The 23379-nt window shown below is 36.3% G+C and overlaps 1 protein-coding gene across 8 annotated transcripts in view; it reads left to right on the top strand.

Moving 5' to 3' along the window:
- Window positions 1-21619, top strand: part of LOC110099479 (lon protease homolog, mitochondrial) — a 32450-nt gene extending 10831 nt beyond the window's left edge. For 2 of the 8 annotated variants that reach the window (XM_020826642.2, XM_028692807.1), the window contains 13 exons: window positions 8614-8679; window positions 8781-8867; window positions 9118-9178; window positions 9286-9457; window positions 13996-14120; window positions 16184-16314; window positions 16426-16530; window positions 16665-16778; window positions 17143-17310; window positions 17459-17560; window positions 18303-18614; window positions 20315-20833; window positions 21121-21619. In XM_020826642.2, coding sequence (XP_020682301.1) covers window positions 8614-8679; window positions 8781-8867; window positions 9118-9178; window positions 9286-9457; window positions 13996-14120; window positions 16184-16314; window positions 16426-16530; window positions 16665-16778; window positions 17143-17310; window positions 17459-17560; window positions 18303-18614; window positions 20315-20833; window positions 21121-21306 — 2148 coding nt within the window. In that variant the 3' untranslated portion in view covers window positions 21307-21619. The remainder of the gene's footprint in view (window positions 1-8613; window positions 8680-8780; window positions 8868-9117; window positions 9179-9285; window positions 9458-13995; window positions 14121-16183; window positions 16315-16425; window positions 16531-16664; window positions 16779-17142; window positions 17311-17458; window positions 17561-18302; window positions 18615-20314; window positions 20834-21120) is intronic. The other 6 variants (XM_028692809.1, XM_028692812.1, XM_020826644.2 and 3 more) reach the window with 4 other exon arrangements.
- Window positions 21620-23379: the final 1760 nt, after the last annotated feature.

Raw genomic sequence — 23379 nt, forward strand, 5'->3', positions numbered from 1 at the left:
TTTTAGTGTCATTTTCAGATACCTTAGAATGTGATTAATAATTTTCATGTGGCCCTTAGTGGGGCTGTTTAGCATTGATGTGCAATACTAATATGGATCCTAATATTTGGACAAGCTAGAGAGAGCTAGATGAGTTTGCCTATAAGACGTTGATACCTGCCTTTCTCAATAGCGTGCTGTTAGTGATGGTTATAATTTTCTTTGTTGGGTCTATTAGAGTATTTTCTTAGCTTAAATCCAAGCATTTCTATTTTGAAGTTGATCAACAATCTATATTACCTCAAATTATCTTGCAATAAACCTTTTTAATTAGGTTAGCCCTTCCTTGAAGTCATCTATCATTAGGGCTGTAATCTAGGCAAGTCGTGCCAAGTACATCGTGGATTAAACTTGGCTTGGTTATGCTACGAGTTACTCATGTTTGGTTCGAGCTTAAATCGAACTTTCACACATATGTTCATACTTAACTTAGCATTGACTTATTTAAATTAATTGAATGAGTACTTAAACGAGCTAATAAATAAGTTAAAAATTTGAGTGCGTGCTTTGTTAATATTATAATATTGACAAATAATATTATAAATGAGAAAATGATCAAAATAGTCTCTCAACTCTTTGTGAGGGACCAAAATGGTCCCCAACTCTTTTGAGGGGCCAATTTGGTCCCTCAACTTCTTAAAAAAGCGCCTTTTTGGTCAGACCTCGCTATCTCTCGACAGCCTGTATTCTCTTCTAATTAGCGAAGAAATACATCTCAAAGCCGCTGCTGCCAAGTTTCCCCGACTACCCGACAATCAGGCTGCTTTATACGCCTCTCGAGGTCGCGGTCGTCGCGGTCGGTTTCGAACCAATTCTGATACAAATTCGTCGCATCGCTCATCTCAGGCTGCGGTCATCTTCTGCCAAATCTGCAAGAAGAAGGGTCATCAAGCTGATGCGTGTTGGCATCGCCTCAACATTAACTACAAGCCAAACCAGCAATCAAACAAGGCTCCGAATGCGCTTCTTGCTAGCACAGACAACAGCTCCACTACCGACTGGTATATAGATTCGGGAGCATCGGCTCATATGACCAATACGTTGGAAAATCTCTCCAGCTCCACTAACTACAACGGCTGTGATTCGGTAACAATCGGGGACGGAAGGTCGGTTCCTATTGCCCATACAGGCACTGGTATCCTTCCCACCCCCGATAGTAAGCTTCTTCTCTCTAAAATTTTACACATTCCGTCTTTATCATATAATTTGTTGTCTATTTCTAAGCTTGTTCAAGATAATAACTTAGCCATTATATTTGACCAAAATGGGTTTGTTTTCAAGGACCGGCAGAGCAATCAAATTATTCTTACAGGTCCATGTAAGGATGGGTTGTACAAGCTTGCGGCACAGTAACAAATTCCACCCACGGGTCTCTCAGTCACCCGCAATCGCCTCATCAACTGGCATCAGCGACTTGGCCATCCAAACAATCGCATTCTTCAGCAGATCGCTGCTCTTAATCCCTCTCTCTATATCTCTTCTTCTTCTTCTTCACCTATGTGTTCTGCTTGTATTTCTTGTAAAGGACAGAAATTAGTTTTTGATAATTCCATTACCTGCACTAATGCTCCGTTAGAAATTGTTCATTCTGATGTCTGGGGAGCGGCTCCGGTCCCCTCTCATCAGGGGTTCTGTTATTACGTAATCTTCATTGATGATTACTCCAGATTTTCGTGGTTATTTCCTCTTCTTTCTAAAACTGAAGTTACTAATACGTTTATACAATTTGTATCTTTTATTGAACGTCAAACGAATCGCAAGCTTAAGATCATTCGAACTGATGGTGGTGGCGAGTTCGTCAATCACAAATTTCAAGCGTTTACTCGGAATGCAGGCATCTGTCATCAGACAGCTTGTCCCTATACCCCCGAACAAAACGGGGTCGCTGAGAGAAAGCACAGACACGTCATTTCCACTGCTCGCACTCTTCTTCATAACGCCGGCATGCCTATGGACTATTGGGCTGATGCTGTCAACACATCGGTCTACCTCATTAATCGTCTTCCTTCTAAGATGATCAACAATTCTACTCCACTGTACAGAATGTTTAACACTACACCTTTGTACAATCATCTTCGTCCGTTCAACTGTCTGTGTTACCCGCTTACTCCTCGAATGCTTCGTAACAAACTAAACCCCACCTCATCTGAATGTGTTCTGCTTGGTTGCTCCGACGTTATGAAGGGATATAAATGTCAAAATTTGGCTACTCACAAAGTTACCTTCTCACGTCATGTACAATTTAATGAATCTATTTTTCCGTTTACTAATAGGACCTCGGCTGCATTGTCTCCTACTATGCCGCTGCCACCATCTCTTCTTACCCTTGCTTCGGTCCAGCAATATAACACCTCATCAGGCTCTCTGCGCCACTCTACTCCTACGGTTCCACACAATGTCGTCGTTTCTCAGCCTTCTGCAACCTTTTCTACGACACCTGAAATAAGCATCCCTGCCTCCGCTAGCATTGATCAAACTATACCGGCTGTTCTCCCTCAAAGACATCCTATGACTACCCGACGTCAAACTGGGACACTTAAACCCGTTCAAAAACTTAATTTGTTACATAAAGAACAATCAAGTTTAGATGCCACCTCATACTCTGAGGCCAACAAAAAATTAGAATGGCGTCGTGCTATGGCCGAAGAGTTCTTTGCTCTTCAAAAACAAGGAACCTGGGAACTAGTTGCTCCTCCTTCAACGTGCTATGTTCTTGGATCGAAATGGACTTATCGCACTAAGTACAACTCCGATGGCTCGGTTGCTCGGTTCAAAGCCAGATTGGTTGCACTTGGCAACCAACAAGAACACGGTTTAGACTACAGCGATACGTTTAGTCCAGTTGCCAAGCTTCCCACCATTCGTATCCTATTCACTATCGGGCTATTTCATAGTTGGAAAATTCTTCAATTGGATGTAACCAATGCCTTCTTGCATGGTGACATCAATGAGGTTGTCTATATGAAACAGCCAAAAGGCTTCGAGGATTCTACACACCCTAATCATGTGTGCCGTCTGCGAAAAGCCATATACGGTCTCCGCCAAGCTCCTCGTCAGTGGTATACAACATTCACCTCATACCTCCAACAGCTCGGGTTCTCGCACAGTCAAGCCGATCCCTCGCTTCTCTTTCTCCATCGCAAGGAATTGCAACTATATCTGCTTGTCTACGTTGACGATATCCTTCTTACCGGCAATGATCCTTCAGCCATCCAACAGCTCGTTCAACAGTTACAACTTAAATTTACCATGAAGAATCTCGGTTCGCCGACTCACTTCCTAGGAATCAAAATCGATACAACCGCTGATAAGTATTTTTTGTCTCAAGCTTTCTACGCCAAGTCTATTGTCGAACTAGCTGAGTTGCAAAACTGCAACTCAGTTGCTAATCCCTCTGTTACAAAACTTGCAGGCAATCTGTCTAATTCAACTCCCTGCTTTTCTCCGGTTGTCTATCGCCAACTGATCGGATCCCTGCAATATTTGACTCTTACACGACCAGACATTGCCTATGCTGTCAACGCCTTGTCTCAGCATATACACGATCCAACCTCCACTCATACCTCCTTGCTAAAAAAGCTGATCCGATACATAAAAGGAACCACCGAGTTTGGTCTTCCTATAACCAAATCAACTCTACTGCTCAAGACGTACTCCGATGCGGACTGGGCATCGGATCCCATCACTCGGAAATCAACGTCTGGGTTCTGCACGTTTTTGGGCGACACACTCGTTTCCTGGACCGTCAAGAAGCAATCCACTGTATCACGCTCATCAACTGAGTCAGAGTACCGCGCCTTAGCTGCAGCAACGGCGGACACTATTTGGCTCAAGAAGCTGCTCGCCGACTTTCGTATCGATCATACTTCACCGGTGGACATTTTCTGCGACAACACCTCAACCATTGCCCTCGCAAATAATCCTGTTTTTTCACGCACGCACCAAGAACATTGAAATTGATCAACGGTTTGTGCGTGAGCATATTCAGAACAAAGTAATCCGGTTACTACCCATCAGCACGATCGATCAGCTAGCTGACATCCTTACCAAGCCATTATCAACTCCTCGCTTCAAGTTTCTGCGATCCAAACTGACCATTTCCTCCAATTCTCAGTTTGAAGGGGGATGTTAGTGTATTTAAAGAAGATGTACAGTCAGCAGTTCACTTTACTTTTCCATTTCTTGTAATCCAGTAGTCTTATTACACGTGTAAAGTCCTTCTCAGGACTCTATTTAATAACCTTCTATGTAACTGTGTAAGGCAAGAAATACGAATTAACTATTTCCTTTTCACTGTTCATCTTCTTCCTCAATGGGTTCTTGCTGCTCAAGATTAGAATAAGAGTTTCTACATGGTATCAAGAGTATTCCAGTTCTTAAGACCTGGCCATGGCATCTCAATCCGCTGCTTCTTCGTCTACAGCCGCTACCACGCCCGGCGCGTCGTCCGTTCCGGCAATCTCACCATCGCTCAAGTTCGTTATTTCTAATCTGAAATTTCTCGTTCCCCACGCGTTAACCCCGGAAAATTTTCCTATCTGGAGTACGCAGATTGCCAAGCTTTTCAAAGCAAATGGCTTCGCTGGTTTTCTAGAATCCAAATCCGCGTCTGAAAATGCAGATCCGAATCTTGATTCTCAAATCTGGTCCATCACTGATCAGAATCTTGCGACTGCCATGTGCTCTACCATTGCTCCGTCGGTTCTACCATATGTGATTCATCTTGAATCAACGCACGATATTTGGTCTACGCTTCATACCCGATTCCAATCATCCAACCGCTCTAAAGTAATTCAGCTTAAACACGAGCTTCACAATGTCTCGATGCAAAATCTCACTATGACTCAGTACCTCACTAAGATCAAGAAAATAGTAGATCAAATTGCCTCTGCGGGTTCTTCGGTCGATCCTGAAGATATAATCATCTACATTCTGAACGGCTTATCTCCTGAATATCAGTCGTTCACTACCTCAATCCGCACATTGCAGACTTCGCTTTCTCTTGACAGCTTGTATTCTCTTCTCATTAGCGAAGAAATACATCTTAAAGCTGCTGCCGCCAAGTTTCCCAGGCTGCCCGAAAATCAGGCTGCATTATACGCCTCTCGAGGTCGCGGTCGTCGTGGTCGGATTCGAAACAACTCCGATACAACATCGTTGAACCGTTCCTCTCAGCCCTCTGCTATATTCTGTCAAATTTGCAAGAAGAAGGGCCATCAAGCTGATGTGTGTTGGCATCGGCTCAACATTAATTACAAACCAAATCCGCAATCAACCAAGAATCCGAATGCGCTTCTAGCCAGCTCCGAGAACAACTCGTCCACCGACTGGTATATCGACTCGGGAGCATCGGCTCACATGACAAATACTTTGGAAAATCTGTCTACTTCCACTACCTACACTGGACCTGACTCGGTAACAATCGGGGACGGAAGGTCGGTTCCTATTGCCTATACAGGCACTGGTATCCTTCCCACCCCCGATAGTAAGCTTCTTCTCTCTAAAATTTTACACATTCCGTCTTTATCATATAATTTGTTGTCTATCTCTAAGCTTGTTCAAGATAATAACTTAGCCATTATATTTGACCAAAATGGGTTTGTTTTCAAGGACCGGCAGAGCAATCAAATTATTCTTACAGGTCCATGTAAGGATGGGTTGTACAAGCTTGCGGCACAGTAACAAATTCCACCCACGGGTCTCTCAGTCACCCGCAATCGCCTCATCAACTGGCATCAGCGACTTGGCCATCCAAACAATCGCATTCTTCAGCAGATCGCTGCTCTTAATCCCTCTCTCTATATCTCTTCTTCTTCTTCTTCACCTATGTGTTCTGCTTGTATTTCTTGTAAAGGACAGAAACTATTTTTTGATAATTCCATTACCTGCACTAATGCTCCTTTAGAACTTGTTCATTCTGATGTCTGGGGACCGGCTCCGGTTCCCTCTCATCAAGGATTCCGCTATTATGTCATTTTCATCGATGATTACTCTAAGTTTTCGTGGCTTTTTCCTCTTATTTCTAAAAATGAAGTTGATCAATCACTCTCTTATTGTGAAGTTCACATTCTCAGGGAAATAAAACTCTTGTCTACTTTATTTATGGTCACTATTTTTATACTCAAGTTGGTACTATGTGACCTTAAGTTTAATGATGAGTATTACCATATCCAAATTATCTCATGGCCTAAATTATTTATAGTACGAATCTACACTTTTTACTATTATAAGTTTCCCTCCTTATTGATGCTATTCTTGTTTATTATTCTCCTCTCTTGTCTTCATATAGGTACATATATACTTTCTAAGAATGAAGATTCAATAAAGATGTAACCCTGATGGGGAGGTATTTAATAGATTTCAAAGGTTGTTGATGTGGTGGTGGATAATTTAGAGTTAATGGAAGGCTAAAGGAAAATATTAACTAGTTTACAATTTCTAAATAGATTTTTTGTTGAACTTTATGGTAGTAGCATACTAAGTTTTCTTTGATGGAGAAGGGTGAGAACCCTCATATCTGAGGTTTGGGATGTAAGTTAATTAATGGAGGTGATTTTAGATCGATTTTTCTTGTGGTTAGGAAATTATGAATTTTTATATGGATTAGTCTGAGCATGTGGACATTATTAATTAAGGTTTTGTGGAAGGGCAAGACAGAATTTTGTGTTGGTTGAATTGGTTCAAGGTTTTGGAAAGCTGGTGGGGATGTAAGAGAGAAAGAGAAATTAGAAAAAAATGATGCGTTACAGTTCACAAATTTTAACTATTGTTGATTCATAAATATATCTAGAAGTTGATAGCACAAAGTCCTCATTGACACCTGTTTTTGTAAGAGATTAAGGTCTTTTCCATTGAATCGATGGAGGCATAAATAATACATGAAGTGTTGTAGAAAATGAGGAAAACCAGCATGAAATTTCACCAAAATGCCTTTGTAAAAATTCATCAATAGTATATAATGGCAGCCCTTCAAAATTTCTCCTCATTTGAAAATAAATAATGCTTCTCAAATTTAAATGATTTAGTTAAATATTTGATTTCTTTTGAATAGTTGAATTGTTTGATATAATCCTAAAATAATGTTTTACTTTTAAAATGTCTTCTCGAAATCTCATATGTTTTGTCCCATATTTCTTAAAAAAAAAAAGGAAAAAAAGATGCAGTTAATTATAATGATGACTGATTTTTGAAATAGATCTAGTGAAAGGCCTACTTACATGTCTTGCATCAACTCTAGTTCACCTGATGGCTGTGTAGAATTAAAAATGTTATGAAGTGAGAGAGATAGTGCTACGTGTCTATAGAGAAATTATTAGGTGCGGAGTGCGGACGGGAGAACCGTCCGCACACTAGTATAAAACCGCGCTCGGTACCGTTCGGTACCACTCGGTACCACTCAGTACCACTGGGTACCGCTCGGTACCCTGTGTCTGTGCGGACGGTTCTCACCCCGTCTGCACTCCGCACCTAATAATTTTTCTTGTCTATAAAGGTGGTGGACTATTTGTACCTTTAGGTGCATTTAATGTTACAAAATTAGTATCCACTGAGATAACTAATAATAGTGATTTTATTATAAGTTAAAACATAATCATTGCTATTCTATTCTCAGGGTGAATACTTTTAAAAAATAATTTCAGCAATGTTATCATTATTTTGGTCAACTCATTGTAATATATGTGAATAAAGACTGTAGATGAAGTGCTAATGAAAATGCATTGTTATAAAATGAACGGTAAATCGTGTCAATTGAGTTAAGAGGCACTAAAACAAAAGCCATCATTCTCATAATGCATCTTAAGATGCTTAATTGCATGAGAAACAAATTTGACAATGGAGGACTAGGACTAATATCCGAGTCATGTTGTATGTTAAATATGGATGATGGCTCATCACTAGACTCCCTAATATGTGTGTCAAATAAAATAGGTTGGGGTTCTAAGATCACAATAGGTATGCATATCACAAGGCAAAATTGTGTGTTAAATCTCTTAATGAGAGGTTTCGTCAAGCATGATATTATGTAATTAATCTAATAGTTTAGACTTATGATCTGAAACTATAATTGTGCGTATCAGATGTAATAGGAGATTCATTGAGCTCTGTAGGAAAAGATACATGTTAACTTTTCCATTTAGAAGATATCATAAATATCTTAGGCAATGAAATTTCCATTTTTTTCTATCACTTCTGAGTAGTTTTTGGATGCTAATAGTGTTATGATTGCAATTGTAACATACTTCTCTTGAACCTTGTGACATTCCACAGTATGGTTGAGGTTGTGTGAATGTTTGCTTTATTTTAGATTTTTAGCTAATTTACCAATGTGTTCTAATTGCAACTTAACTTACTAGATAGTATTTTAATGTAATTAAAATTACGTTAATAAAAAAAAATTTCTCAGCCTTGAGGCACAAAAGATCGAGTGTTCGTTTTTGTATTACTAGCAGAATTCAAATCTCTGATTCTTCTCTTAACTGTATAAACGTTGATAGGTTGCTGCCATCAGCAATATGCACTCCAAGGATCAGCTTTTCAACTTATGATGTTTTTTCAATTTTTTTGTCTAACTAGGTGCACAGGCGCTTGAAGCTCACACTAGACTTAATCAAGAAAGAGATTGAGATCAATAAAATACAGGTACTGTCACTGTTGCTAATTTAAGCTGTGTGAAGAGTTATCCCATTCCCCCAAATTAAGCATGTTATAAGGTGTTTTATACTGTTTATTTTATATGCTAGGAATCAATTGCTAAGGCTATTGAGGAAAAAATATCTGGTGAACAGAGACGCTATCTTCTAAATGAGCAACTAAAAGCAATTAAGAAGGTAAGTTCTTATTTCATTTCATGTGGGAAGCGGCTGTAATTTTTCAAATGTAGAGTAGTCAAAGTAAACTGGTTAGATCAAATTTGTTAGCCTTCTTGAACTATGCCTGTCCCGTCCTGGCATGTACCTATCTTCATAATTTCTTCTGGGAAAAAGAGCCAAAAAGAGCATTTGGCTTATCAATGGGATCCTGGGGGAGCAACTTCTTTTAAACTTGTCTTGTTGATGTAATAATTCTTTTCATGTTTATGACTTTATTCCATTGATCCAGGAGCTTGGTTTGGAAACTGATGATAAAACAGCACTTTCTGGTGAGTTCTTATTTTGGCCTAATGCAGTGTGTGAAATCCATTCTGTAAGTATGGCGTGTTTCCCGATTACCGAAATAATATATTTCAATATTTTTCCCCTTTTGCAGCAAAGTTTAGAGAAAGGATTGAATCAAAAAAGGATAGATGCCCTCCTCATGTATTGCAGGTTTTTGAAGAAGAACTTGCAAAGCTGCAGTTGTTGGAAGCAAGTTCTAGCGAGTTTAATGTTACTCGTAATTATCTTGACTGGCTTACTGCTTTACCCTGGGGAGACTACAGGTTCTACTTAGAAACACTTAATTTCTAAGTATCTAGCAGTTCAAAGAGAGATTTGTTTTCTTTCAGCATATCTAGTAATTCAAAGCAAGTTGCAGAAAATGACAACCTTAGGAATACTAACTGACCTCAGGCTTTTTGATTTTCTTTTAACACTAAAATTGCCAACTTATAAGAGATGCTTCTTTTTGTTGATGCCTAAGAATTGTTTATCTCTGGAATTCTATAGTTTTATTTTACTGGTTTTTGCTTGTAAGGAATATGCTATTTATCTTAATTTATGTGTTGACCGAGGAGAGGAGATAGAAAATGGTATTTGCATCTCTTCAGGGAACAACACACTCGATCGGCTACTTAATTGATATAAAAAATACATTAAATAGAAAGAATGATGACATATGCTTATTTCAATTTTCAACCCTGTCCGTTCCTTGTTCTTCTTCCACAATCTCCTGCTTAACCTGCCATGTTTAGCCCCCCAACCTGCTCTTTCATGTGACGCCACAACTCAACCCAAGCTACTTTTCCGGCCCGTCTCCGTTACAGAATCCCTGCCCGCTTCAATCAACCCTGCCTCACACAGCCTCCACACGCTGGAACTGACCAAACCGCCATCCCCCTCCACCCGCACGACCCAATTTGCACGCCGGCCTGCCTTCGCACACCTCCGATTTTCCTAAGTGAAATCACCCCAACCCGCAATCCAACCTACACCTCCTTTGCGTTTGCGCGACTTAGGCTTTCCCGACCTCAACCCACGCACAAGTGCTTTAGGCAATCAATTTTTTCCTTTTTGTGTGTGTGACTCTCTTACAAAAACCGTACAGCTGACCTTGTGTACGTGAAAACCTGTGCGAGCTCTCCACCTCCTATTTCCTATATTCTAATTGCCTCAGATTATTCAGGCATATTATTTAATACAAGACAATGTATTGTCCTGTCATCAGTTGCTTTAATTTAAAAAAAGAGTAAAATCAATTGTATGCCCTGGCTTTATGCGTACACAATTGCTTTAATTGATAGCATTGACTAAAGAAACTAAATAAGTGGCTATGTAATTAATTTTTTTTTCTTTGGAGATCTCAAAGCAACATATATTCACTCAAAACCCGTACAATCGATCTTTGATCTGGACAGATGAGTTTTAAATTCAAAGACCCATGCCATGATTTTTAATTTAGACGGATGATTTTTAATTTTCGTAGGCCTTACGCCATTGATTTTTAATTTGGGTGGGATGGTTTAAATTTAAATACCTCATGCAGTTGAATCTTTGATCCTGGTGAGATAAATTTTAAATTCGAAGACCCTGTGCCGTTGATCTGTGATTCAGGCAGGAAGGAACAATGACAAGTGCTATCCCTACCTCCTCTTGTAGGGAGGGGATGTCGAGAGGCTGCCGAAAATTTCCTGGAAAATTGCCGAATTGCCTTTGGAGCCATTAGAGAGCAACGTCATAACTATAATAATTAAAATAACTAATTCAATTAATTGATCAACTTAATTAAAATTCATTAAATGAAAAATAATAAAATACAATTAATTAACTGAACAAATTTAACTTTAATTAAATAATTTAAAATACAGATTAAATATGATTATCAAATTAATTAATGATTTCAAAACATAAAATTTAAATGTAATTATTTAATTAAACGGTAAAGTGAATATAACTTTAAGTCTTTAACTTTAATTTTAAATTTAACTTCAAAACACAACCTTTAAATCTAACTTTAAAAATTATTTTAAATTAAACTTCAATTTAATAGGAATTTAATTTAATTAATTAAGCCAATTTCAAATAAATCTAAATCTATTTAATTAATAAATTAATCAAACTTTAAAAGAAATTTGAAATTTAATAAATTGAGCAATTTAAAATTAATCAGATAATTAATCATTCAATTCAAAGTATTAGATTTAGTTAATTAACAAATTTTTAAATAAAATTGAATTTTAATTAATTAAACATTTAACCGATTTTAACCAATCTAAACTTCATATAAACAACCAATTAACTAACTGATTTTAGAAATTCAAATAATCAATTTTAACTAATAATATAATTTAAATTAAATTAATTTAAAACTTAAAACACATCTAACCAATTTAAAATGAAATAAAATACAAAATAAAAATATTTGCTCTAGTTAATATCAAATAAAATACACACAACCCAACTCAACTCAAACTCACAACTCAAAACTCAACACACTCTACACAACCAACTCTCAAACACTAAACACAACTCTAACACAAACTCCATATTCTCTAGTGCTCTTGGGAAAGCTCCTGCGGTACAAAACTCCAAGCACCTGCAAGTTAAAGAACAAAAAATGATTAGTACCATAATAATTAATAATTGTTAAATAAAAAGAATAAACTACAATGCAGAGAAAAGAAACTACTATAACTGAAAAGAAATTGCCAAGCAGGAAGAAAAAAGCCACTGTAGCAAAAAACACTAGTGTCACACAACAATAACTATTGTCTAGTAAGTGTCGTGCTAGTAAACAACTAAAAACTATTGTTTTATATCAAGCTAACAAATAACAGCTGTCCATTCAAACAAATTAACAATTAAATCTCTGTGCATGTTAGCTTATATGGTTAGGTTGTAAGCCCCACTATTGGACTACTTCAAAAGTGAAGCAATAAGACCAGTCCTACCTAATAATTAGACAACTTATATTGGGACTCGTGAGACCTATTATTTGAGAAATTTTCAAATGAAATATCAAACCCTCAAATAAAAATTAACGGGCATCTTAATCTAAAGGATTTGGTAAGACCCACTTTTAGGAAATTTTCAAAGGAAAACTTTAAGACCTACCCAAATAATTAAATCTTTTGACAGTCTTGCTGTAGAGCTAGGTTGTAAGACTCATCTTTGGATAACTCATAAGTAGAGCCGTAAGTTCCACTCCAAATTAAACCTACTGCCAATTTCTAAGGGAGTCGTAAGATCTGTTAACCAAATTCAAAATTAATGAGTGGCTTAGCTAATGGGGCTAGGTTGTAAGACCCACCAATATGCTATTGCTAATAGAAGTCATAAGACCTGCTTTTCAGGATATTTTCAATGAAAGCCATAAGCTCCAACCCAAATTCAAACCGACGGGCTGCTTCCAAGAGAAGTTGTAAGACCCATTTTAATTCAATTTTTTGTGTAACTTCTAAAGGAAGTCATAAACACCAAAACCCAATAAAACTAAAATTCACATCTAGCAACCTCAGTCTACTTAGGATCCGTAAGAGGAGGCAACTCATGATTGCTAATCATATTCCTTAGACATTATAGTTAATGATTGTTAGTGTTGGTAGACTGAAACTTTTGGTATACCCGTGACGATGGAACCATGGAATCTTGATCGGGTTTACCTCCATTTCCCCACAATTGAGACTAAAACATTTAAAATTATTCATCCTCAATCGAGGGTTTTCTCTTACGTGTTAATAGGGGTAATTAACTATGAGTGTTTGCGCTCATGGGAAGTAAGGACTTAGATCTAATTAAACCCTGACACTACCCTCATGAAAATTTTGGTTAATTACAATCTGATTTGAGAGAAATGGAATCCTACTTCTGTAAAGCGGGATTCATGCTGACGTGCCATTTTTCTTGAGCCAATATTATGATCTGTCCTTGTGATGTATTATGATTAGATGCATGTACAAACAACTTGTATACCATGGTCTTGAAAAGTTGACAATACCTGCAATAACTCTTTTATTTGTCAAAATAACTCTTTTATTTGTCACTGCTTTGAATGCATATTATTTTGCCTTTCGTGTTATCACTGTGCGGAGGGTTGACAATCTTTTCCTTGCCGCACCTTTTAGTTGGGCCTTGATTCGTCCCTTGAAATAGTAGATATCTAAATTATATGCCATGTAAAGCTTGCAGATAGGTTAATAATTAGAGTGCCTTCCAAGAAATTTTGAGTTAATTGCATTAGTTGGATTGCTGATTTTTTTTTTTTTCAAAAACCACACTATATTTTTCTTGCTATTGGAGAATTCAGGTACATGCACTGTAAATTTGGCTAGGTTATGTGTTCGTTGAAGGTCATGAGAACCGTGGCCACTTGTTAGTACTGGTAGCCTCAAATATTCCTTAGCATCTGTGGAATTATGGAGATCTTACACTGTAGATGTGACCAGATCTGGAGTTGTGATATAGTTGTCAAGGCGATGAAAATCTAATTTTATTATGCTAGCCTCAGGCTCTCTTTATCAACTTGAGGTGATGGAGTCACCCAATTTTTACTATTCCATTTTCTTCCTACCTTTTTTTCTTTCAGAATTATTTTCTTCAGAAGTCTTTCTCCCTCTTCCTACTGTTTGCTATCACTCTTGATAGTGTTGGAAATTTAGTTTCATCTAACTACTATGATTTGTATATAGTTTCTTAATGTAATTTATTTTAATGTTTCTCCCATATTTTCTTCTTTTGTTGAATAAATTCATGCAATTATCTTATGAATTCCCTTTTCGGAGTACCAAGTAACATAAGTGTATAATTTTCCTTTTGATTGCAGCGATGAAAACTTCGACGTTCATAATGCACAAAAGATTTTAGATGAGGACCATTATGGCTTATCTGATGTGAAGGAAAGAATTCTGGAATTTATAGCTGTTGGAAAATTGAGAGGAACCTCACATGGTTAGCAAGGATGTTCTTCCATAGTTTCATGAATATATGCTATTTGTTTAACTGATGTAACTCAATAAAAAAACTTTCAACATATTTTTGTATGTGCAAGAGATTATAAGATTTTTAACATGCTTATGTTTAGATTTATAAACTATTACTAGCCTCTCTTTTTTCACTGTGTTCTTGTCATTTTTAAATTATCACGTGCTAACTATTTATTGCAGAAATTTTCAAAAATTTATTATTATCGTATTTCATCATTATTGGGATATTCTCCTTTATCATTCTCTTCTCTTACCTATATAAATACATATATAATTGTATCATGAAGACATTTGAGGTGAGTTATAGTCTTTTCCAATTCTCTTTAACATGCTATTAGAGCCATAGCATAGAATACTCCTAATCTGCTTTAAGCACCTTCTTGTTGATGTCGTATTCCTTGAACTAATAATCTCCATTGACATGCTCTCACACTTGCCTCGGACTACGACCTATCTGAGTTCTATAGGCTTCCCTCATGAAATTCTCATCTTCATCTGGAATGAGATGTTCTCTAATGGTTGCAACATTGTTTGCACTACATTGACATGAGCTAAAAACTCACCCTCTTGTTCTGTTTATACATCGATTCATTATCTGACCAAAATACTACATAAAATTCTTTACCCAGTGATCTTGCAATCATGATCCGGGAGCTAGATGTCATCTTCACTCACTGGCCATTAAGGCACTTTGCCACCTCTATATTTGGCTATTTCTATTCACCTCTACATTCCATTTTATACTCTTAGTTGACACTCTCTATCATACATTTGTTTAAGGAATTTATCTATGCCTTCTTTGATACAGAATTCGTTGCTTTCTCGTTGCATTCAGTTTACGCTACTATCTTTTCAAGGAATCGATTTCATCATCTTTTTACACTTGCTATCTTTGGGCAAAAAAACATTGGACTACTTCATCTATGGTGACAATTATTTTTAAATTCATGTTGACATCTTTTATGCCACCTTAAGTTTGCGTGCGAGTGCTAAAATATAAAAATTATCATATCTACTAATTATTTATAGTAGGATTCCACAGTATTTATTTTTGTTACGTTTTCTCATCATTGAGGATATTCTCCTTTATTATACTTGCATTTATTGTTCTATTCCCTTGCCTAATTATTGGCACATATATGATGACAATTGAGCAAAGATGTACTTTTTTCAATTATTTCCCTTCAATAATGTTTTTAGCTCATAGAAAAGGAATATAAAAGATGACTAATAAGCTTAATTCCGTGGGCAGGTAAGTAGGAAAGTGTAATGTTTGGATGCACAGAAGTTAATATGGATATACATGATAAGCATGACCTTGCAAGCATTGTTAAGTGTGGATTGATTCTTGACCTAGTTCAATTATGGTCAAATCCCAACTTCTTGGAAATGTGTAAATTTTTTTTTTCCAATTGCTGTTTGGGTTAGAATCAGTAATATACAACGGGAGTTGGCTATTCTTAATATAGTATTGTTGATTGATTAAAAAAAGAAAAAGAAAAGAAAGAATAGAAAGAGACGAAAAAAATGATGAAATGAAGAGTTGCAGCTCTTCGTGAAATCTCTTCTAATACTTTCTATAATCTAGTCCCACCTCAAGTGATTCATGCCAAATGAAGCAACCCTTCGCTTCAATAACTACAATCTTAACTTAAGGAAGATGGAATCCTACGGTTGCAAAGTAGGATTCATGCTTTCGCGCTGTTTTTCTTGAGCTGACAAGTATTAGCAGTGAGAATGAAGATCTGACATTATTGATCATAAACATGACCAATGCTATTGAAAATCTGATTTTCTTTTGAAGATTCTTGTTTGAAAAGGTCCAATTAAGTCTAACATTATGTTCTCGGAACTTCTAAATTAGTCAACCTTTATTCCCAACCATGTGATTGCTGATATGCAAATAATTTAACTTTCCAAAAATTGAAATTTACTGTATTTTGGTGATGAATTATTGTACTAATTAAGGAGAATCACCAGATTTATGAGCACATCGATATGGCTTTAATTTACATTTAATGGTCACAGGGAAAATCATATGTCTTTCCGGTCCTCCTGGAGTTGGTAAAACTAGTATTGGACGTTCAATTGCACGTGCGCTGAACCGCAAATTTTATAGGTTTTCTGTGGGAGGCTTGGCTGATGTTGCTGAAATCAAGGTACAAATCTGTCTTTATCGTGCATTGGTGATTGTTGAACCTTAATAGCTTTATTCTGCAGCTTAGGAAATCATTTAAATGGAGTTAATTTGAATGATTCAAATTTTTCAGGGTCATCGTCGAACCTACATTGGTGCAATGCCAGGAAAAGTTGTCCAATGCTTGAAAAGCGTTGGAACAGCTAATCCTCTTATTCTAATTGACGAAATTGATAAGGTATTGTGACAGCCTATACAATTATTTTGACATTTAATCATTATTCATTAGAACCATTGTTCTTTTAGAAACCACGCCTCTATCGTCTATTATTTATGTTTCTGTAAATTATTTTAGATTTCCCATTTTTGCAGTTAGGCAGAGGACATGCTGGTGATCCAGCAAGTGCTCTGTTGGAGCTTCTTGATCCTGAACAAAATATGAACTTCCTTGATCACTATTTAGATGTTCCTATCGATCTCTCAAAAGTAAGTTTCTGCTTCCATGGACAGAGGTTGAACCTTCTATTCCTTTGGAGCACTTGAGACTTCAAGTTGAATTTTAATTTTTCTTAGCATACCTTTTGTTCTGATACTTCTGAAATATGCTAGTTTTAAACTGCAATGGTGTTCTTGAAAAAGATTCTAAAAAAATAAATTTTGGTTAGAAATGCATTTTTTAAGTAATCCACAGAGAATGCCTTTTTTTTTTAAGAATTTTGAACTTGCTAACCAAGGAAGGATGAAAACTGATTCATACTACCATTGTTTGTTGACAAGCGAATAGATGAGAAATCCCATTTCTTTTTCTTTTAGAAATCAAAAGAATTATATTTCTTTATTTGAAATGCAGGTGCTCTTTGTTTGCACAGCTAATGTGATTGAAACTATTCCGACTCCTCTCTTGGATAGAATGGAAGTAATTGCGATTGCTGGTTATATAACTGATGAAAAGATGCATATTGCAAGGGATTACCTGGAGAAGGCAACTCGTGAAGCCTGTGGTATCAAGCCTGAACAAGTATGCCGTAATATTGTCATGTCTGAGATGCTTTGTAACTAGAATTATTGCGTTATTCTGTAAAAGGGCAATGCAAACTGAGCCACTAATCTTTTTTTTTATATAGATATATTTAATTGAGTAAATCTGATTAGATTAAAATATTCAGGTGGAAGTAACAGCTGCAGCTCTACATGAACTTATAGAAAATTATTGTCGAGAGGCTGGTGTGCGTAATTTGCAGAAACAAATTGAGAAGATATACCGCAAGGTTTGAATATATGAATTTTGAAGATTGTTCATGCTTTCATATTTTTAAGTTGTATTAGTTTTTTCAATCCAGTTTGTGATATTGTTAATAATCAGAACAAGCAAATAATCTAGGTTTTTTCGTGAGAGTTCTTTGAAATATAATTTTAAAACTATATGTGGGCTTCCTTCCTTTGGTTGCACAATCATAGTGATATTTCGTCTGTTACCAGCAATTTTGTTTGTTGTCCACTCAGTTAATTTTAGATTTTCAGCTTTGGGGCAATGTAGTTGTGCATAATGATTTTGTTAAATCTGTTTTAATTCTGTTGCGAAGTTCCCTTATTGATCTGCAGTTTAAAAGGTATTTTAGGGAACTGTTTGTCATTGTAATTACTTGATTATTAGGAATAATAGGTTCACATCTCCCAAGTCTGATTATTCATCTCTAAAATCACTTTGCTATTGAATATATTATAGAACCACCACTTGTAAGTCATGATGCCTTCCACAGATTAGCATGTTAAAGATAGTAAAGAAGTATATTATTAAAATATATGACTTTTTTACTTAAGTTTGTTCCATCAGTTTTCTTCTTAAGCCAGTTTCTATAACATGAACTTGTACTTCTATCTGCAATATAAATCATGAAGTTCTCGTGTTGTAAGAAATACTTGTTCACTCCCAATAGTTATCCATTTTCTACTTATTACTCTGATATTTTGACAGATAGTTCTACAATTATTACTCTGATATTGTTACAGATAGCTCTACAATTAGTTCGGAAGGCAATTTCAATTGAGACATCTGCGGCTGCCAGCATTCAGCCTGGTAAACTTGAGCAATATAATGAACCATCTAAAGAAGATCTTATTGAAGATGTTGATGGTTCTCTAAGCTTTGAAAAATCAGATAGTGATCCATCTAGTGAAAATGTTGATGCTGCTGCTACTGCGGAATCCAAAAATATAGCTAATCCTGAACAAATTGGTGAAACTTGGGAGGAGGTTGAAATGGCAGAAGTTGATCTATCCCCTGACCAAACTACAAGAGTTGGCGAACAAATTAACTCAAAGGTTTGTTTTTCTTACTTTCAGAGCAATAAACTCTAGATACTTTGTTCAAGAACTGTTGAGCTTGAAGACTTCCCATTGCCTTTTTGCTTGAGTTTTTGAAGTTATTATTTCTTGTGGTCTGCATATTGTGCCTGTGATATTATTTGTGCATCCTTTGGAGCTATATCTTCATACATTTATTTTTAATGCTTAGAATAGTCTATGGGTGTAATTTGTTTAGGTTATGACTTGACATCATGATGATGCTTTTAATAGTTTAGTGATAATTTACATTTTAAATGATAAGCATCTTATTTGTACCTTGCTAGCTGAGTTTTTACTACTATTTCCATGCTTATTAGCTATGTGATTTGGGGATGATATCATGAAGGATATGTTAAATCCGACCATTCATTTTTTAGAAGACTACAAAAAGAAGCATCTTTCATAAGAAGATCGAATCAGTTAAATCCAATCGTCCTATCTTTTGGTCAATATTGGTGGTGGTAGTGATTCATAGATCACGTCATTGAGATTGAATAGGATATCATCAAGAGTATAAACACACGATTGTATTATTATCCAAACATCATGTGAGAAATTAAGGTCCCATAACTTGGATTGTCGAATTAAAGTTTATTTGTTTCAAATTTAAAATTCAGGATTAAGATTCAGCTGGAATTATTTTGTAGATTGAACATATTTAATTTGTTATAATAAACGGGGGTTCTTTTTTGTTTTTAATGGCGTTTTTGAAGTAGTGGATTAGATGTTATCTCTTGATTTCCCCAAAGTATTGAAACTAATAGTTGCCTTCTCTTTTACAAGAATCCTAGCAGATGTTCCTTCTGCCTTGCTTGCTTACTGCCGCTGTTGCCTTGTTAGTTATTGTTGATTTTTTTTTTTTCCTGTTGTTTCTTGTGTTTTCTATGGTAGTTGTTTTTTTTGTCTGTTGACTCGCTCTTTGTCCTAACTATCATCTACTCGAACAGTTACTATTTGCAACTTCGCCAAAAATGAAAAATAACCTCTATTTTGCTTTTGCAATAGTAAAAACTTTGGCACAACAGATTGTCATCTAATGTGGGAAACAGACCAATTTACGAATTAGTATGAATACTAATGCTGACATGGGGCAAAGTCATGTGCATGTTACATACTTACATTAGTCTCATACCCATCTCAAATAGTTGCATTCACGTGAATTGTTTCCAAACAAAATGACATGGTCAAACTTGTTGTACATCACGGTTGCATGAGTGCTCTAAGTGACATATATGTTAATTATTAAAATAAAAGGAACTTATACATATCCCGTGAATAAACAGTACAACGCATAACAAACAACGCACCTCATGAATGAGTATTTCCTAAATGACACAAATAAGTGCAGTGCTATGCTTCATAGGCCGCACAATCATTTTGACAAAGTGCATGGGATACGTCAATTCACCAAAAGATTTTTGGTCCACTCGTCCCCTAAATGTATGGGGGTGAATGTACAGAAGACAAGAAATGCTTTTTTTTATTGAGGACCATTATTTTCTTTAGGTTGTCTGTAACTTTGTTCCTTTTATACTGCTCCTTTTATATTGGTGTTGATTATTGTTGACTAACTTGCCACTTATAAAGGATTGCAGATCAATAACCCAAATTTTTTTTATTACATTGATTATATACTTCGTAAATCGAGTGGTAGATGTTAATTGTTTTCTTGACAGGTCGATGAAGTGATTGATATAGGAGAAAAAGCTGGTGGTGATACTGAGGTTGATAAAGTTGTAATCGATGTTTCAAATTTGGTTGATTTTGTGGGTAAACCAGTATTCCATGCTGATAGAATTTATGATCAAACTCCGATAGGAGTCGTTATGGGGCTAGCATGGACTGCTTTGGGCGGATCTACACTATATATTGAAACAACGCTAGTTGAGCAAGGAGAAGCCAAAGGTGTACTTCATATTACAGGTCAACTTGGAGATGTTATGAAAGAGAGTGCCCAGATCGCCCACACAGTTGCCCGAGCAATTTTGCTTGAGAAAGTTCCAGAAAACCCATTTTTTGCAAACTCAAAGCTTCATTTGCATGTACCTGCCGGTGCAACGCCCAAGGATGGGCCGAGTGCTGGCTGTACCATGATCACATCATTGCTCTCTCTTGCAATAAAGAAGCAAGTAAGAAAGGATTTAGCAATGACCGGTGAAGTTACATTGACTGGGCGCATTCTTCCCATTGGTGGGGTATGTTTCAGTTTTTTATTTCTCTTTTTGTGATAGTTTCTGATGAATTATCTTTTTCCCCTCATGCCTTGATATTATAAATTTAACTATCAATATTATTGTCTAGTTTACAAAATTACATATTTTTTTCCTGTCAATTTGTTCTTTGTGAGCAGAGTAATGTTACAGAGTCTGAAATTCTCTGTTTGATAAATTTTATTATCAAAATTAGGTTTTTCATAGTTTTTATTTATTATGATTTTCTCCTATATTATAGTTCTGATTGATATCTTTCATAAATAAATTAGGTTAAGGAGAAGACTATAGCTGCAAGGAGAAGTGAGGTAAAGACAATCATATTCCCTGCTGCAAATAGAAGAGATTTTGATGAGCTTTCAGATAATGTGAAAGAAGGTCTTGATGTCCATTTTGTTGATGATTACAGTAAGATATTTGAGCTTGCTTTTGGAAGTATTGACAGCTCTAAAAGCTAATTGAGGAGGTTTCATATCTTGTCATATTGCACTGAATTACAACACCCTTGCGCCACCATACAATTTTTTTTTTCTCCTAGGTTACAATCTCATAACAGATTTTTTTTCTCCCTTCTATTATTTTATCAATATTATCTCAATCAAAATTTTGTATTATTCTTTGTTTGTTAAGGCATAGTTTATGAGCCGAATGATAATTTAAAATTATGATTGCTCGGAAGTTCACTATGTTGCTTCTGACACATTCATTTTGTAAAAACTTTTGGATTTATGTTATGATTAGTCGAAAAGTTTTATACTAGTTATCGACTAATTATCACTTTACTTTACTTTTCTTATTCAGAATTTGGGATTTGACAATAACAATGTTAAACTTTCTGTTCAAATATTAAAAAGAAGAGAAATTATCAGCAATATGATGCCTTAGTTATGTATATTTCCACTCATAAAACAGATAATCACAGCCAGCACACATGTTATGAGTATTTTAACTATGAAAAAAAAAATTATATGATTAAGCCTTGTTAATTATACATCATGGTGAAGAGAAGGATACTGAGACCCTCCATCTATAGATGAAAAATATTATTCCTTATCAGAGCTGTTTTAATTTTCCAACATGAAGAAGGAATCGAATCAAGATAGATGCACTTCAATTTCAAAAATCATCTCAAACTTCGGTGGTCACTGCACAGTCCTTTAGTAGAGATAGAAGACACTGACTTTTCATTACAACACATGAAAGTCATAATGCTTTGATTTATCCAGCATCAAAGCATTATGTGGTGTTTAGAATTTATTTATACTATGATTTAAAAGTTAAAAAAAAAAAGAAGAAGATGAGGCAGAGGTTGGAATTGGCTGTGATTATTTTAGAAAACTGGAAATTTTCATGATCACAGAATCATTAGTGAAACATTTACTCGAAGCCAAGAATGCGTTGGAATTGGCTGTGATTAGAGCTACTGATGTGAGCTTAGTTTGGTTCAACCAAATTACAGATCACATAAAAAGAATTATGAAATTATTAAGTTGTTAAATACAGAGCAGAGGTTGTGCCTTGAGCTTGATGATTTGAGGAGATATGCTCTCTATTATTCGAATAAATATATTTGTAATAAAAATGTAAGAAAAAAATACAAACCCATGACGACCTTGTTTCTCTCCCGGCTCTTGTTCGCAAGCCCAACGTCCAATAGTCTTCAATTCACTACCCCAAGCTGTCTTCCTCTCCAGAATCTTGACCCTGATGCCAGAACTAACTCTGGCTTCCTTCGATCTCATGTAGGCGCGATTTCCTTTGATCTCATGCAGGCAAATCGTACACCGGACCAGGTCTTCTCCTGCAAACAAAGCCAAATCTTCCGCCTTGCTTGCGATATCTGAAGTCTCACTTGTACGGAACTTCCAAGTTGTGCCTCTTGAACATTCTCTCTCTCGCCTCCCCACCTATAGCCATCGCTCGTCCACATATTAGCCTGTGAACGTCTCCTTCATGTGAACGAAACGAAAGCTCGAGCCCCTCATCCCAACCTCTTGCATTTACATGTGGTGCCTCTACTTCAGTCATATGGGTTTCATGAGTGTGATCTCTTTTTATCATCATATTTTTGTTTATATAATTAATTAAAGTGAAACATTAATTCTTTGGGGTTCTTTTAAGCCTCCCAACATCCCCTCCTTGTGAAGGGAGGTAGGGAGGGCACTTGCCCTTTCAAATTTGTCCAACTGAAAAGATAATCGGCGGTTGAGGGTTTCTAGACGTTAGTTGGTTCCAGAATAGGCCTTCCAGTATTCCATTTTACGTGACCTGTTAATTTTAAATTAAAACGCACATTTTGTTCCCCTTAAAAATCCTACAGCCTTCCAACACCCCCTCCCTGTTAGGGGAGGTTAGGGAGGGCACGTGCCCTTTCCAGTCTGCCCAGTCGAAAGGATAATCGGCGACCGAGGGTATTTAAAAAGGAACGAACAATCCTAGCCGACAAATAACAAACTATGTGTATAACATCAAGACAGTACACGTGTATAATCAAGAAACAAATCTCAGCCACATACAATGAGTCATTATCT

Source organism: Dendrobium catenatum, unplaced genomic scaffold (genome assembly GCF_001605985.2).
Source record: "Dendrobium catenatum unplaced genomic scaffold, ASM160598v2 fragScaff_scaffold_157, whole genome shotgun sequence".
In the NCBI taxonomy this organism is placed as follows: Eukaryota; Viridiplantae; Streptophyta; class Magnoliopsida; order Asparagales; family Orchidaceae; genus Dendrobium; species Dendrobium catenatum.